An 18,371-nucleotide genomic window follows, 5' to 3' on the forward strand; every position below is an offset into this window, starting at 1 on the left:
GACAGCCAAGTGGAGGGAGCAAGTCTCATACCATCTAGAATCCAGGGTAGAGATGTGGGACTGCGGGTGTAAATTTGAACCTTGAGTGCATAGACAGTACTTAAAACGGTGAGATTCGCTGAAACCACAGAGAGAATGATTACAAGACGAAAAGAAATCGGAGAACTGAGTCCTGGGATACTGGATCAACTGAAAGTGGGGAAACGTGGATCGTCAGGCTCCACCTGGGAACGGCCGCCGGGACGGTCTAAACTCGAGAACTACATTTCCCAGAATGCCTTCCGCCCCGCGCTTCCGAGTTAGAGGCCGCCTAAGAAGTCCCGCGAGATTTAGAAGGCGGAAGTGAAGCGGAAGCCATTGCTCTCGGGAGGCGAGTGCGGCTCTACACATGGGCAGGGGAGGGGTCCGCCACGGCTTCCTCGGGGCTGTTGGGGATCCTCCGCTTCCCCGCCACAGGCCGGACCTGCTGTATGAACTCGGCGTCCCCTCGGCGGCAGCTTCCGTGACCTCCACTGCACCTGATTCTACCCTCAGCCTTGTAAGCTCCGCTTTCCTCACTTAACCCTTTACCCTCGGTCTTCCCCAGGACACGAAAGGCCCATCGACCGGGAGGAGTGAACGGGGCCGGGGGCCGGGGACCTGGGACCTGGGGCCGGAAAGCCGGGCAGCCAGGGGAGGGGGGGCGGTATGAGACGCGGGTACGCGAGGACTGAAATTTAGGATCGATATGTTCAGGACGAGGTAAAGGCACTGGTGAGCTGATTTATTTAAAAAAAAAAAAAAAAAAAAGGACTCTAGGGTGGGAGGGAAAAGCCCGGCCGAAGTGCATTCAGGACTTTTTGGTGGAGTCTGGAACGGGAAACCGGGAGGAGTGATACCTTCCTTTGGCTCTGCGGTGCGTTTCCTCCACCACACTGGGCTTTCCGTTGACAATTATTTGCATTGAGTGTTAACATTTTACCTGCAAACTAATGGCTGCGCTGATCTGTTGGTTGAGTTGACTCGTGTAAACAGCCTACAACCAAATTTAAAAGTTCACTTCAAAACAACAAAAAAAAAGTTCACTTCAACATTCTGTTCATTTAACCTTGAGAGTTAGCCCATTAATATTTAGTGTGATCGCTAATATTTTGCATTTGGTTTTTCACCACCTTTTTTCGCTTGCTAATTATCCTTTAACTTTCAAGTACTTTTTTTTTTGAGTTTTTTTATTCGTTCAAGTATCTTTTAATTGGAATATAAAACATATGCAAAAAAAGGTATAAAAACAAGCACATTCTCTGCAAAAAAAAAAAAAAAAACCACACTCTTAAAAGACAGCTGTAAAGCAAATCTATAAACAGAAAGAGATTATGAAATCTCTGGAACCTGTGTGCTCTTTCCTGCATCCTCTTTCTTAATGATTTCCTTTGGATTTTACTACTACTTAATGTTTTTCCAGAAATTCATTTCCTAATTTCGGTAATTATTTGTAAATGGACCTAACGCTCTTAAATACTTTCAGAGACATACTTTTTTTTCCTATTAATGCAAGCAAATTTTTAAATTTATTTTTAAAGATTTTATTTATTTACTCATGACAGAGAGAGGCAGAGACACAGGCAGAGGGAGAAGCAGGCTCCATGCAGGGAGCCTGATGCGAGACTCCCTCCCAGGACCCCGGGATCACAACCCGATCCAAAGGCAGATGCTCAACCACTGAGCCACCCAGGTGCCCTATCCATTCTTTTTCAGACACCGCATAGCTTAAATTTTAGAGTCAGTTTACAAAGCTTCACATACTGGAGTTTTATTTTGAGGTTGTGTTGAATCTGTATATGAAGTTGGATAATATTGACCTTATAATTTTGTTGTATTTTAACAATTAACATATTTATTTGCATTTATTCTGTAATACCTTTCAGTAAAATTTTAAAGGACTTAGAATGGGTTTGTTGGGTTTTTGTTACTAGAATTTTTTTATTGGGACGCCTGGGTAGCTCAGTGGTTGAGTGTCTGTCTTTGGCTCAGGGCGTGATCCTGAGTCCAGGGATTGAGTTCCACGTAGGGCTCCCTGTGAGGAGCCTGCTTCTCCCTCTGCCTGTGTGTCTACTTCTCTCTCTGTGTCTCTCATGAGTAAATAAATAAAATCTTTAAAAAAAAATTTATGTATTTATTTCAGTGAGCCGGAGAGTGCACAAGTTGGTGAGAAGGGCAGAGAGTGATGGAGAAGTCGACTCCCTATTGAACAAGGAGCCGCCAGCAGGGTTTCATCCCAAGACTTTGGGATCTTGGCCTGAGATGAAGGCAGACAGTTAACCAAATGAGTCACCCAGGTGCCCCAAGGGCGGGGGGGGGGGGGGGGGAGTTTTTTGTTAAATTTATTCATAGGAACCTTTTTTTTTTTAACACTTAGGATTTTCCCCCCTCCCCCAGCAGCTTGGTGTATTGAATTTGGGTTAGTTTTTGTGTAGTGTTTGGAATGTTCTTCAAAGACAAATGTTATCATCTGTATAGAATAAATAGATAAATATTTTTATTTTCTGTTTGCATTGTATTGTTTGCTTGTATATTGCTTGTGTTTTATTTACTCACTTTGCTGGACAGACTGGGGACTCCTGGTAGCATTGAGTGGAGTTCAGATAACAAACTCTAGGCAGTCCTGTTTTTTCCTGACCTTGAGGGAAATTGACCTTCTGTTTGCTGGAGGCTCTTTTTTTGAGCTATTAAAGAAAGCTCCCTTCTTTTCCTAGTTATTCCTCTTGAATGGTTTAGGCTTTTAACAAGTGATTTTTCTTTCAGCATCTACTTTGATATCTTTTATCTTTTATTTTGTGTATCTCAAGCTCCGTAAAAAATGTCTGGCTTGTGATAGGTGCCACTGCCATTGTGCATTGAATGAATGAGTGAATAATATACTTTTGTTATTTATCTGGTAATTTGGTAAATTAAACCAGTTGATTTTCTAATGATTACACTTGCTTGGTAAATTAATCACTTGAAAAGGATAGGCAGTATTGTATCATTTTTTTGGTTTCTATCTGCTAGTGTATTGGTTATTTGGATCATTGTTTGAGTAAGATTGGCTTGCAGTTTTCAGTTTCCATTTTATGCCAATCTCATAAAATGCATGGGAATATTTCCTCTGTTTTCTAAACTCTGGAACTACTTTTTCCTTAAAAGGTAGCCGCACTGGACAAACCATTTGGGTATGGAATTTTCTTTGTGGAAATTTTTTGAGCTACTGTTTCAGTTCCTTTAAGGGTCATAGTGATCTAAGAAAGATCTTAAAGTTCAAAGCTGACAGGCAAGAAAGAACTCTGAGATGTTCCAAAAAGGTGGGTTTTTATTTTTATTTTTATTTTTTTAAAGATTTTCTTTATTTATTTATTCACGACAGACACAGAGAGAGAGAGAGAGAGGCAGAGACACAGGCAGAGGTTAGAAGCAGGCTGCATGCAGGGAACCTGATGTGGGACTCCATCTTGGGTCTCCAGGATCATACCTGGGGCTGAAGGCGGCGCTAAACCGCTGGGCCACCGGGGCTGCCCCAAAAAGGTGGGTTTTAAAAAAAAAATTTTTTTTTAAGGGGTGCCTGGGTGGCTCAGTCAGTTAGGTATCTGCCTTTGGCTCGGGTCATGATCCTGGAGTCCTAGGATCCAGCCCCCACATCGAGCTCCCTGCTCAGTGGTGACTCTGTTCTCCCCCTGACCCCCATACTCACTCTCTCAAATAAATAAATAAAATAATAAAAAATTTAAAAAAAATTCTTAAAGATTTCATTTGTTTATTTGACAGAGAGCACAAGCAGGGGGAGCAGAAGATGGAGAAACAGGCCCCCTACTGAGCAGGTGGCCAATGCAAGGCTCAATCCCAGAACCCTGAGACTGGAGGCAAATGCTTAACCAACCGAGCCACCCAGGCACCCCCCTCCGTACATTTTTTTAAAAGATTTATTTATTTTTAGAGGGTGCAAGCAAGGGGAGGGAAGACAAGCTGATTCCATGCTGAGTGTGGACCCTCCATGGGGCTCCATCCCAAGACCCTCAGATCATGACCTGAGCTGAAATCTAGATTCGGATGCTTAACGAACAGAGCTGCCCTGGCGCCCCGTTTTTTGTTGTTGTTGTTGTTGTTGTTGTTGTTTTGTTTTTTAAGATTTATTTATTTATTCATGAGAGAGACAGAGACTTAGAGGGAGAGCAGCCGATGTGGGACTCGATCCCAGGATCATGCCCTGACTGGAAGGTAGATGCTCAGTCACTGAGCCATCCACGGACCCTCTCTCCTTGTATTTTGAACTTATTTACCCAGAAAAGGTTGACCTTAGAAGGGAGGGCAGAAAAAAAAAAAAAAAGAAGGGAGGGCAGACATCCCCGTCCTTGCTTTTTATAGGAGAGGAGGAGTATATCAGATGTCAGTTTTGGGGAAGAATTTTGGTAGAACTAGAGACCAGAAAGTTGGAAATACTCCTTTTAACTTTTTTAAGTAAACTATAATTTATGTTGAAGGCAATTTACAGATCTTAGATCCAGTTTGATGAATTTTTTGACAATTGTGTGCTTTGTATAACTGCTAACTAAAAATAAATAAAAATATGAAGACTTTTAGTTGCTCCAGAAAGTTCCTCTTCTCTTAATCTCTCCTGCTCATACATTTCCATTGAAACAGCCACTTTTTTTACTTCTAGTGACCGAAATAAACAAGTTTTGCTAACAACCTAAATAAGTTTGCCCATTTATGGATGTCACATAACTGGAATCGGCATTTTTTGTGTTTAGTTCCTATTGGTCAGCACGGTAAACATTTAACCATGTTGTGTGTCTCAGTACTTTTTATTTCTCAGTAGTATTCTAATGTACACACCACAATTTGTTTATCCATTCTGTTGTTGGGTATTTAGATTGTTTACAGCTTGGAGCTGTTACGAAATCAGATTGCTATGATCTTTTTTTTTTTTTTTTTTTTTTAAGATTTTACTTGTTTATTCATGAGAGACACAGAGAGGCAGAGACATAGACAGAGGGAGAAGCAGGCTCCATGCAGGGAGCCTGACGTGGGATCGAGTCCGTGGACTCCAGGACCACACCCTGGCCGAAAGCAGGCGCTAAACCACTGAGCCACCCAGGGATCCCCATCTCTCTCTCTCTTTTTTTTTTTAAGTTACTACTTATTTTAGAGAGAAAGCAAGCACACTCTCTGCTTTAGAGAGGAGCAAGAAAGAGAAAATCCCAAGCAAGCTCAGTCTCACCATCCTGAAATCAGGATATGAGCCGAAATCAATAGTCAGACGCTTAACTGACTGAGCCACCCAGGCACCCTCTTGTCTTTTTTTTTTTTTTTTTTTTTTTTTAATAAGCTCTACACTCACCATAGGGCTTAAACTCACAACCCCAGGATCAAGAGTTGCATGCTCTATCAACTGAACCAGGTAGGCACCCTGTTTTCTTGTCTTTTGGTAAGTCATTCTGACAGGGATGAGGTGATATCTCATTGTGGTTTTGATGTGCATTTCCCTGATGATGAATGATGTTGAGCATCTTCTCAGGTGTCTGTTGGCCATCTGTATTTCTTTGGGAAAATGTCTCTTCAGATCCTCTGTTCATTTTTTTATTGGATTGGTTTTTTTGCGCTTGCATTGTCTGAGTCTTACATATTTTGGACATGAACTCCTTATCAGATATGATTTGCAAGGTTTTTTTTTTCCCCGTTAGGTAGTTGCCTTTTCATTTTGTTGGTTTCTTTTCCTGTACAGAAGCTTTTTAGTTTATTATAGTTCCACTTATTTTTGCTTTTGCTTCCTTTGCTTTTGGTGTCGACTCAGAAAATAATTGCTAAGACCAGAATCAAGCTTATTGCCTAGGTTTCCTTATAAGAGTTTTGTGGCTTCAGGTCTTACATTCACATATTTAATCCATTTTGAGTTTTGTGTGTTGTAAGATAGCATGTGGCCATCCACTTGTGCCAGCATTATTTATTGAAGCAACTGTCCTTTCCTCATTCTTGGATTTTTTGTGTCATAAGGCAATTGTATGTGTGTGACTTTATTTCTAATCTCTCATTTCTGTTCCATTGATCTATGTGTGTTTTATGCTAGACTGTTCATTTTCTTAATATGTGATAAAATGTTAATTTGGGGGGGGAGTCCAATTTATTGGTTTTTTAAAAATATATTCTATTTGTGTCTAGTCTAAAATACTGTTATGTAACTCAGTTGTTAAAATATTTTCTGTGGGGATCCCTGGGTGGCGCAGCGGTTTAGCACCTGCCTTTGGCCCAGGGCGCGATCCTGAAGACCCAGGATCGAATCCCACGTCGGGCTCCTGGTGCATGGAGCCTGCTTCTCCCTCTGCCTGTCTCTGCCCCTCTCTCTCTCTCTCTGTGACTATCATAAATAAAATAAAAATTAAAAAAAAAAACTTAATAAAATAAAATACAATATTTTCTGTGGATTTTTTTTCACCTCTGATTCACTTCAAAAGTTTTTAATTCACATTTTTGCTTACATGGTGATAATAAAAAATGCAGTTTCTTTTTACTTATTGAGTTCTTTCAGTACTATTAACTAAGAAGATTGCTTTCCCTACTGAATTGCTTTGTTCTTTTATTGAAAATAATTTGTACACATGTAGGTTTGTTTCTAATTCTCATCTATTCCATTGGTCTATTTGTTACATATTCCAATGACTCTTCATTACTCTAGTGAACTTAGTAGCATGAATCCTTCAAGTTTGGTTTTCTTTCTAAACATTGTTCCAGCTCTGCTAGATCTTTTGCATTATGTTATACACTTTATTTATTTTATCTTTTTTTTTTTTCAATGTGGGGCTTAAACTCATGACCCAAGTGGTGTAGAGTGTTTGGCCAGAAGGCACTGGAGATTAGAACACGTGGTTCTAGGTAGACCATCCTTGTGGCTGCTAGAACCATTCTAAACCATGGTGAGCCTTGGGGATGGATCCTTGGGTGGCTCAGTGGTTTAGCGCCTGCCTTTGGCCCGGGGTGTGATCCTGGAGTCCTGGGATCGAGTCCTGCATTGGGCTCCCTGCATGGAACCTGCTTCTCCTTTTGCCTGTGTCTCTGCCTGTCTCTCTCTCTCTCTCTCTCTCTCTCTCTCTCATGAGTAAATAGATCTTTAAAAAATAATAAGTAAAATAAAATAAACCATGGTGAGCCTTGAAGTTGAAAGGAAGAATAGAAGTCGGGAGCCCAAGTGTTGTTTTTTTTGCGGGGGGAGGGTAGCCCAAGTGTTTAACAAGTAAGGGAGTCTGACCAAGTTGTGCTTGGGGACAGATTACTTGGGACACTGGATCTGAATCTTCTTTGAGGCACATCGGGGACCTTCTCCACATTGCCTGGAGAATTTCCTGAGTAAGACAAAGGCCCATGATCGGACATACTTGCTGCTCCAAAGAGGAGGTGCTAGAAAGCAAAAGTTAAATTTGTCCTGTGACCCCAAGAGGCAGAAAACCTTTGACTACTCCTAGTCTTTTTATTTGCTACAGATGCTTGCTGGAAGAGTTCCGTGACAGCAAGAGGGAAGCTTCCTGCTGCCAGTCCCCTGTTGTTTAAGCAGATTGACTGTCATTCTCACAGAATGGCAGCTCTTGGTCTGTCTCCCACATGTGGTAAGTTCTTGGGTTGATGAACGGATGCCCTCAAAAGTTCAGTTCGAGTGGCCTCTGGACTTCACTGGGTCAGGGCTGTACATGGCCACAAGGTAGGCTGCCAGAGTTGGAGGAACTGAAAAGGGATGGGAATAAAGTATAGTCTTGGTAGCCTCCCAGTGACTGTCAGATTTGGGGTCTTTGTGAGTTTGGGTGAAGGTAGGGATTGTGTGTAGTTGGTATATAAGGAAGGACAGGTAATGAATGTTAATGTTATTTTATTATTATTAAAGATTCCATTTTCAAGAAATCTCTGTGCCCAGCATGGGGCTCGAACTGACAACCCTGAGATGAAGAGTTCATTGCTCCACTGACTGAGTCAGCCAGGCATGCCTATTATTTTTTTATTCACTTAGAATTATTATAAATCTGAGCAAAGTAACAGCTCTACCTCGTAGAGCTTTAATTTTTTTCAAACATTAATTTAGAAACATACCACTTTCTTGGTAGATATGTAAGCCCACCATCCTTTTTATGCCCTTGAGTGGAGCAGGGCTGCTCTGGCTTTTTACAAGATATTGTGCGTGGAAGAGAGGTGGGGATAGGTGCTGCATACTCAAAGCAGGTGTGGGGCAGTTTCCTGATCTGTGAGTGTTGGGCAGGCTTTAATCCTCATGGATCTGCTCTTCCCCAGCTGTGTCCACCCGGGACCCTGCCTATATCCATGAGTCAGAAATTCCTCCTTCGTCAAAAGACCATTCCTCTTCTCAGGACATGGACTTGTTTGTTTGCAATGGCCTGGAACCTTCTATGCCAGCCAGTGTTGGTTCTCAGGTACAGGATCTCTGGGCCCCTGGGGGTGGGAGAGGCCCTTCCCTAGAATGCCCCCTTGTCAGAGTTCTAGTACCACTTGTTATAGATCTTTCAGAGCCTCACCCAGGGCACAGGACAAAAAGCCAGAGACTATTTACAAGGCTGTCCTGGTAGCAGGGACCTAGTTAGGGAAATGAACTTATGTAGCAGGTATTTCTCTCATAGTAGAGCTCAAAACGCTCAGGCCAGGTTAGAAGTGGAGAGAGATTTGGTCCTCTGTCAGCAGAGTTGAATTTAAAGAGATAAGATCACCTCATAGTGAAGAGTCTTGAGGACTGACTTCTGGTTTGAGACACCAGAAGTCCATCTGACAATCCTGTGTTTGGAGTCTCTTGTGCCCAGGCTTCAGCCTCAGCCATCTTTCTGTGAACACGGATAGGCTGGTTTCTTACTGACCCCAAATGTGTGTGGTGATTCAGGAGTCAGTGACTTTCCAGGATGTTGCTGTGGACTTCACTGAGAAGGAATGGCCCTTGCTGGATTCTTCTCAGAGAAAATTGTACAAAGATGTGATGTTGGAGAACTATAGCAACCTCGCCTCAGTGGGTAAGATTGGAAATTATTTCTCTGTGTATCAGATGTTTTTGTTCTAAGTACTTGCTGTGACCCAGGGGCTATGGGGATTTGGAACTTAATTGTGAACAAAGGTGACCTGGTGCCCCCCCTCATGATGTTTCCCAGTGATTGTTGAGACCTGTTCATTGCATTGACCTTGGAGGTTGTCCCATGTGTCTGAGTTTGGGCATAGGTTTCTGAGTTAAGAAATCCTCATTCTAAAAAAAAAAAAAAGAAATCCTCATTCTTTTGAAGGGCAAAGCGTGTGGGTCTTTGTGTTTTGTGTTTTATGAAAGCCTTTCACTGTGTTCCTTAGAAATTTGGCACCATCATTTTGCTGCTCCTAAGTCAGACTTGTCCATCTTCAGAACACTGAAGACCAAAACCTTGACCCCGGCCTAACGGAGGGGGTTGTCCTCTGCACGATCCTCCCTCAACATGTGTCTTTCCCCGTGAGTAGGGTATCAGGTGGGCAAACCCAGCCTCATCTCCCACTTGGAGCAAGAAGAGGAGCTGAGGACAGAGGAGAGGGAACTGCACCAAGCCACATCTCCCGGTGAGCACCAGGCAGACACTACCAGGAAAACACGAGTGCTTCTGGGTACCTGCTTTAATCACTGAGGGGATGGAGGGAGATCCATTAGGAAATGTCACCCAGGGAAATTTGAGAATGCTCCTTCTCCATTCTCTCACAAGTCCTTTGCTCTCACTGTCCTCTCCTGTGTTGTATATGTTTCTTTCTTCATCTTTTTCATCTGTCTACGTATTCATTTACCAACTTACTTAGTTTTGAGATGTAACTGACATGATACCATGTTAGTTTTAAGTATACGACATAATGGGAAAAAAAAGTATACGACATAATGGTTCAATGTTTGAACCATTATGTGATCACCATGTTATATGTGGACTAAGATCCATCACCACAGAGTTAGAAAAATATTTTTTCCTTGTGATTAGAACATTTAAGATTTACCGTCTTAGCAACCTTCAGTGCATTACAAAATTATTAACTATAGTCACCATGCTGTGTGTTACATCCCCAGGGCTTATCTCTTTCATAACTGGGAGTTACCTTTTGACCCCCTTCACACCCACGTCCACCCACCGCCTCTGACAACCACCACCAATCTGTTCTGGGTATCCATGAGCTCAGTTGTTTTGGGTTTTTTTGGCGGGGCTGGGGGGAGGTTTGGTTTTTGTATTTTGGATTCCACACTGAAGTAAGATATGATACGTCTTTCTTTGTCTTATCTTACTTAGCAATATGCTCTCTATTCCTGTTGCCAAAAATGGGAATATTCCCTTTTTTATGGCTGAATAATACTCCATTATGTATTACATGCCATGTTTTCTTTATTCATCTATCGAGGAACACTTAGATTGCTTCCATTGCCTTGACTATTGTAAATAACGCTGCTGTAAACATGGGAGTGTGGATATGTTTTTAAGGTAGTGTTTTCATTTTCTTGGGATAAATAGCCAGAAGCAGAGTTGCTGGGTGTCATCAAACTTGACATGTCTACACGAGCTCTGTCCCATTCTTTCATATTCAACATTCCTGGTCATACTCTTTCTGTTGTTATCACTGTCAGTCTTTGAAGAATTTATCCTTTGGTGAATCAAGTTAAATACAGACATTTTTACTCACATATGTTTTTCCCCTTTGATAACACCTTTTCTTTCTTTAGGGTTAGTATTGCAAAGAAATCTCCCCTGTTTTTGTCACTACCATCTCACCATCTTTCTCCAGCTAATATTTCTCTCCTCGGGTTAACGTTTTACCAATTTGTTTCAGATTGGGAGACTCCGTCTAAAAGCAAATGGTCCATTCTCATGGAAGATATTTTTGGGAAGGAAACATCCAGTGGTGTGACAGTGGTAAGACTTCCTTGGGATAATCTCCCATGTTGGGAGGAAACAGGGGCAGCCTCAGAAAAGCAGCTCAAGAACCAGGCATGAGTGGACTTCCCCAAGAGGCAGCTGTTTCAGACGTTGAATGTCAGTTCGGGGGAAAACCCTAAAAACCTAGCCTCAAATTTCTTGACTTAGAGTTGCAACAACCAAATTTTTCTAGGACTGTGCCTCAGATAGTGTTGGGACTCAATTTAGATTTAAACAGTTAACAAAGTATATATGCAAAAAGCCTTGTGAAAGTTACACCCGTGGAGCCTTAGGGGGTAGCATCCACCCTGTTATTTGATGGAGCCCAAATGGGGCAGAAACAGGACTTTGGCACTGCAAATTATGACCTCATTTGTCATAATGACGTGCTTATACATACATCAGTTTTTGTGGGGATGACTAGAGGACTCCTAGGAATGTGGTGAGTTGTGGGAAATGCCTTAGTCAGCACTCCTCTCTTAATCAACAGGAAAGAACACGTCTTGGAGATAAACCCACTGAGTACACTCACCTGTTTGAAGTCTTTAGCATGGGCACTCATCTTACTCAGCAGATGGGAAGGCACGCTGGCAAGAGGCCCTATCACCGCCGGGACTGTGGGGCAGCTTTCAAGAACAGGTCACATCTAGCCCAACATGTGAGCATTTACAATGGCAGGAAAATGCATGAATGTCATCAGTGCCAAAAAGCCTTCACCACGAGTGCGTCCCTCACGCGGCACAGGAGAATACACACTGGGGAGAAACCCTATGAATGCAGCGCCTGTGGGAAAGCCTTCAATGATCCCTCTGCCCTCAGGAGTCACGCGAGAACTCACCTCACAGAGAAGCCCTTTGACTGCAGTCAGTGTGGAAATGCCTTCCGAACCCTCTCCTCCCTGAAGATACACATGAGAGTTCACACTGGGGAGAGACCTTACAAGTGTGATGAGTGTGGGAAGGCGTATGGCAGGAGCTGCCACCTCATTGCACACAAACGAACGCACACAGGAGAGAGACCATACGAATGCCACGACTGTGGGAAAGCTTTCCAGCACCCCTCACATCTCAAAGAGCATGTCCGGAATCACACTGGAGAGAAACCATATGAATGCACACAGTGTGGAAAAGCCTTCCGATGGAAGTCTAACTTCAATTTGCACAAGAAGAACCACATGGTAGAGAAAACATATGAATGTAAAGAATGTGGGAAATCCTTTGGTGATCTCTTATCACGGAGAAAACACATGAGAATTCATATTGTAAAGAAACCCATTGAATGTAGACAGTGTGGGAAAGCATTCCGAAACCAGTCCATCCTTAAGACACACATGAATTCTCACACTGGAGAGAAGCCCTATGGGTGTGATCTATGTGGGAAAGCCTTCAGCGCGAGCTCAAACCTGACCACACACAGGAAAATACACACTCAAGAGAGACGCTACGAATGTGCTGCCTGTGGGAAAGTGTTTGGGGATTATTTATCCCGGAGGAGGCACATGAGCATTCATCTTGTAAAGAAACGTGTTGAATGTAGGCAGTGTGGGAAAGCCTTCAGAAACCAGTCGACCCTCAAGACACACATGAGAAGTCATACAGGAGAGAAGCCGTATGAGTGTGATCATTGTGGGAAAGCCTTCAGCATAGGTTCAAACCTTAATGTGCATAGGAGGATACACACTGGGGAGAAACCCTACGAATGCCTGGCCTGTGGGAAAGCCTTCAGTGACCATTCATCCCTTCGGAGTCATGTGAAGACTCATCGAGGAGAGAAGCTCTTCGTGTCATCTGTGTGGAAGAGGCTCCAGTGATGCATCTTTAAGAGAATCGAGAGCTCAGACTGGGAGGAAGCCTCCTTGGTGTATGGAAGGCAGGAGCACTTAGATGAACTCAACTGTACACAAACCAGTACATGTAACCGGAGAAATCCACTTTGTGTAATGGCTGGGAAGGACTTGTTTTTTCACATCACTATGGGGATTTGTGAGAAATGGCTAGGGGCAAAAACACACTTGTGGTATGCAGAAACCATCAGTGTACATTCAACTCTTTAAAAGGACAACTTTAGGGAAAGAAACCATAGCTTGGTGTTCAATGTCAAGATGACTTTAGCGCCACCTGGCACCTTCTGGGCATATGAGTAAGCACACTAGAGAGAATCTGTAAATTCACAAACCTTTACTGGTCTCACCCTGTATTCTCCATGAAAGAGATCATACAAAAGAGAAAAACTTATAAAGTAGGAAAGTCTGTAACAGAGGTCAGCAAACAAGCCAACTGTCTATTTTCGTATGGCTTGCAAGTTAAGAATAGTTGTTAAATTTTTAAGGAAGAAGAATGTGTGACACACCACATGCAACTCACAATGTCTAAAATAATTAACTTTTTGGCCCTTTACAGAAAAATTTGGCCAACCCCTGGTCTGCAGCAGCAGTTGCTAACCAGGGATGATTTAGCTTCTCTGGAGACATTTTTGGTTGTTAAAACTGGTGGGGGAGATGCTGTTGGCACACAGTAATGCACAGGAGCCCTGCCGCAAAGAATTATGTGGCCCAAAATGTCAGTATTGCTAAGGTTGAGAACCTTAGCCTAGGACAATCCATCAGTTTTTGTGAGACATCACTCACACTAGGAGAGGTTTCTGTTTCAAACTTTGGAAGTATAATCAGTATGATTCTTTCAGGAAACGAGAACCCACACTGTACACAGTCCCCATATGGGGATGATTTTAGCCACAGCCCCCTTTCTTAGGCTTATGAGAATTCATATCGTGATGGAATTTTCTAGTAAACATGAAATTGCATTTGTCAGTCTTTAATCATGAAAACAGACCCTAGCTCATTACATTATAGTCTCTATTTTTAAGATTATGTTCCCCTAAATAATGCTTAGGCTTCATCACAGAAGGCTTGTATATAGTATTTTTATTATAATTTCATTCCTGATATGTGTATTAATTTCCTTTTGGATAACTTACTTGACCAGTGGACTGTTTAGAATTATGTTACATACTATGTAACATGGATATTTTTAATATCTGTTTGTTACAAGTGTCTAATTTAAGTGCTTTGGATCAGCGCATGATGTCTTCCATCAGATGGATCCTCTGGGATGTTCTCGGTATCCTGTCCAGCCAAGAGTGATGTAAACCTCATTGCTCTCCCACTGTCTCTCTCATGTCAAGAAAATCCCAAGTTTTTTCAGATTACAGAAGTATGCTGTTTTTAAAAGTCTCTTCAGAGTTTTCTGCAGCTAGTACAGTCTTTGTCTTATGTGTAGCCTGGCTGTTGACAGATAAGCAGATGTCACTGTGTGAGCTATGAGAAGAAAGTACTTGAAAAGGGATTATAACCTAGATTCTTCTACGTGTTTTGTTTTTGCTGTTTGCCCTACTTCACACCTTGTAAGGAGATAAGTACCTAGTGTTAAAAGATCCATCTGTGACCATAAGGATGCAAGCCACAGGCTAAAGAGGATCCTGCAGAAAAGGCATAAGGATCCTGGCCTCCCCAGTAGCTTCTTTGTCTACAGTAGCCATGGATTTGTTATTTCCAGACTTCCTATTACATGAGAAAAAAATAAAACATTATTGGCGTAAGTGGCTTTGATATTTCATTGTTTATCAATTTAATAATTTTTTGGTTGAGGGAGGGTTCCGCTACTCCTAGGTGGATGCCATCTGGAATACATACACTTAGTCATTAGGTTTTACAACTGCTGTATGTGGATATAATCTTTTGATTGTTGAATATGGGTGTTTTTTACATCTTTAAGCCATGTTTTAAAATTGTATTTCAAGTCTTTGACTTAAGTATTTATTTTCTTGATTTGAAGTAGTATATTAGTTTTTACAAAGCCTTAAGAAGCAATACCGTCACTCTTTCCCTTTTGCATATGGAGAGTCGGAGGCAAGAAAGTTTAGGTTGCTTGTCTGAGGTCAACCCACAAGTAGTAGTGCTTGTATTTGAGTCCACACTTATGTCAGGCCTTGTTGTGTCTGCCCCACATCTATAGCAGCGAATTGGGATTTTTGCCTTCATGGCACTTACCTTCTGCTTAGGGTAAGGCATCTAATAAACGAGTAAATATATTTTATATCAAATGGTAAATGCAGTGGAGGAAAAGTTAGGCATAGTAACGGTGAGAGGAAATGCAGGGGTTTAGCAGAGCTGTTGAGTGGGCAAGGAAGGCCTGCCTTTAAGGGAGCATTTGAGCAGCGATGTAATATTGTAGTCGGGAAGAGCACCCTAGGCAGTTCAAAGGCAATGGAAAAGAAAACTGCTTGGGACCACCATGCGTTAGCAAAGGGGCAGTGTGGCTGGAGTGGAGCAAGCTTGGGAGTCACAGGAGGATGAGTACAGAGCTGGGTCAGGATCCTGATCTTGTGGGTTTACTGGAAGGATTTTCCTTTTATCCTCCATGTGGTAGGAAGTCAGTGGAGGGTTTTGATCAGAGGGGTGGTGACTCTAATTTCTGTTTGAATCGCTGGCTTCCAGGTTGACAGGCTAAGGAAGGACAAAGTGCGGACAAGCCTGTTAGAAAGCCTTTGCAGAATTAGAGTGGTAGCCAGATTAGTGGTGGGGGGAGGATGAGAAGCACATGGATGAATGTAGCTATTAATTTTCGCTTCCACATAGCAATCTTTTTTGTCACCCTGCAGCATGCCTTTTCTGTTGCTGATGGACAATTAGTTGTTGACATTTTTCCCAGTTGATGAACAGAGCTGCTTTAAGAATGACGTACATACTTTGTGGAGTACTGGTGAGTTATTCCAGGAGCGTGAATTGCTGGTGTAAGGTCTGTGCACTTTCAACCTACTTGACAGTATTGAGGCCAAAATCATTTCTGCAGTGGTTGTGTGTGTTAACATTTAAAACAGGTTTTACTGAAACACAAAAATGCTTAATTCACACATGTGCAGCTTAATTATTATGTGAACAAATCCATGTAATCAACTGGCAAGAAGAAATACCAGCATAGCTAAATCCCTTCTTTGCCTCATGCCTGTGAGAAACCCTTCCCTACTCTGCACAGGTAACCAGGATTTTGACTGACGGCATGGCTTGGGGGTTTGTTTTGTTTTTGTTTTTTTGTCTTTGAACTCTACAGAACCATACAGTACGTATTCTTTTGTGTCTGTCTGAATTTGCCCATTATTTCTGTGAAATTGATCTTTATTAGAGTATCTCTAGCTAGTACGTTTTTTATGTGTGTTCTCTTCGAATATTCTGCAATTATTTAAGCAGTTTGTATAAATTGACATTTCACTTTTCATTATGGGGGCTATTGTGAATAATGCTGCTATGGACATACTTTAACATTTCTGATAGTGCACAAGTGCATGTATTTCTCTTGGGTGTATACCCTGGACTGAAATTGCTGGGTCATATGGGGTACATATGTTCATTTTTATAGATGATGCCAATTTTCCAAAGTGATTGTGCAAATTTGTTTCCCAACAAGCTATTTTATAGAGTTGGATAAGATACTAAAGTTGCCTGCCTTTTTCTTACCATGATTTACACATTCCATTATGAGCCCTCTGGATGCATGTTTTGCATGTTTTCCATTCTGTGGCTTGTCTCCAATGATTTAATTGGTGTATTTGGTTGAAATGATTTCCTAATTTTAATTTTATGGACAGCACTCTTCTTTTCCTGTGTAAGGAATATTTGCCATTCAGAAGACAGGAAGACATTCTTTAATTTCTTCTACAAGTTGTTTTGGTTTTGGTATTTTTATTTTAGTATATACTTGTAGATATATATTTAGATTTACAATCCCTGTGAAATTGATTTTTCTGTGTATTGTGTAAGCTATTAATCTTAGCTTTGTTTTTTCCATATTGACCCAGCATTATTTATACGAGAAGTACATCGTGGCCCTAGGAATTTGAGATGTCACCTTTGTCATATATTGAATTCTGTATGTATCTGGTCTAATTCTGGGCTTTTATTCTACTGATTTATTTGTTCATGTGCCATGCCACTGTTTAAATTATAAGAAGCTTTATAATAAGTTTCAATCTCTGGAATGTCTAGTTCCCTATCGTGGTTTTTCTTTTTTTAGTGTCTTCCTAGATATTCTCGCTTGGTTTTTCTTTCTTTTTATTTTTTATTTTTTTGATATTTTTCTTTTAAGTAATTTCTGTATCCAACGTGGGGCTCAAACTTACAACCCCGAGATCAAGAGTCACATGCTCTATTGACTGAGCCAGCCAGGTGCCCCTGTTTGTGTTGGTTTTTTTTTTTTTTTAAGATTTTATTTATTCATGAGAGACACAGGCAGAGGAAGAACCAGGCTTCCTACAGGAAGCCTGACGTGGGACTTGATCCCCGGTCTCCAGGATCAGGCCCTGGGCTGATGGGGGCACTAAACCACTGAGCCACCCAGGCTGCCCCCAATTTGTGTTTTATATGCACTTTCCTATTATCTTGTCCAACTCTAAAATTAGCTTATTGGTATTTTTATCGTCATTGCCTTGAATTTGTAAGTTAACTTGAGAACTAACAATTCTATAATATAAAGTCATCAAAGAACAGAGGATGTCTTTCCATTTATTTGTTCAGGTCTATTTTAGTGTTTGTCTGGAATGTTCAAAAGTTTTCCATATACAGGTTTTATACATTCTTGTTGAGTTTTCCCTAAGTATTTAGCCATTTATTATAAATGAGATTTTTCTCTACCATAATGTCTTCTGTTCACAGTTTTGTACATGAAAGCTACTAATTTTGTAACTTGCTACTTCACTGAATTGTTTTTTGAGCTAGCTCTGTTCCTGATTTCCTGGGGTTTTCCGGGTATATTGCCATATCACCTGCAAATTGAGATATCTTGTTTACCAGTTCTTACGCTTCTAATTGTTTTTGCTTGTCTGATTGCATTAGCTAATAACCTCTAGTACAGTGGCAAATAGTAACAGATAGTGGGCATCCTTGCTTTGTTCTAGAGGAGATGCCCCTGTTGTTTCCCATTAATTAAGATAATGTCTTCTAGAACTAAGGTATTATATTTATTTTATCATATTGAGAAGATATCCTATATTCTTGAATGTTTTGTCATGAATGAGTGTTGAATTTTGTGGTTTTTTTGAACATTTATGAAGAGGATCATGATTCTTCTGATTCATTAATAAAGTATATGATATTAATAAATATCTCAATATTCAACAAATCTTGCATTCCTGGAGTGAATTTCACTTGTTTATGGTGTATTCTTTTCTTAACATGGTGTTGGATCCTTTTTGCTAGTATTTTGTTTAGAATTTTCTCATTGGTATGTTCATGTGTGATCACTGGCCTGTAGTATGTACTGTCTGTCTGGTTAAGTATTAGTATTATACTTGTTTCCTAAAAGGGGTTGGGAATTTTTCCTTCTCAGTGCTCTGGGATAATTTATATGGTGTTAGGACTGTGTGGTTTTGGAAGATTTCGTAGAATTTCCTGTGAAACGATCTGAGTCTGGTGCTTCTCCC

At 41.3% G+C, this 18,371-nt stretch overlaps 1 protein-coding gene across 2 annotated transcripts; it reads left to right on the top strand.

The window, feature by feature from the left end:
• Positions 1 to 324: 324 nt before the first annotated feature.
• ZNF317 (zinc finger protein 317) lies at positions 325 to 18,070 on the top strand. 2 transcript variants are annotated; one of them, XM_072721487.1, is made up of 9 exons: positions 336 to 538; positions 2,162 to 2,315; positions 3,380 to 3,537; positions 7,485 to 7,607; positions 8,281 to 8,420; positions 8,879 to 9,005; positions 9,475 to 9,570; positions 10,813 to 10,895; positions 11,389 to 18,070. In XM_072721487.1, exons 4-9 carry the CDS (start codon positions 7,577 to 7,579, stop codon positions 12,706 to 12,708), a joined length of 1,797 nt encoding a protein of 598 aa, XP_072577588.1. In that variant the 5' UTR covers positions 336 to 538; positions 2,162 to 2,315; positions 3,380 to 3,537; positions 7,485 to 7,576; the 3' UTR covers positions 12,709 to 18,070. The 2 variants fall into 2 exon arrangements, with proteins under 2 accessions (XP_025841445.1, XP_072577588.1); XM_025985660.2 differs by lacking the exons at positions 2,162 to 2,315; positions 3,380 to 3,537 and having other exon boundaries at positions 325 to 538.
• The last annotated feature ends 301 nt before the right edge of the window (positions 18,071 to 18,371 follow it).

The sequence above is a fragment of the Vulpes vulpes genome, chromosome 9 (genome assembly GCF_048418805.1).
Source record: "Vulpes vulpes isolate BD-2025 chromosome 9, VulVul3, whole genome shotgun sequence".
In the NCBI taxonomy this organism is placed as follows: Eukaryota; Metazoa; Chordata; class Mammalia; order Carnivora; family Canidae; genus Vulpes; species Vulpes vulpes.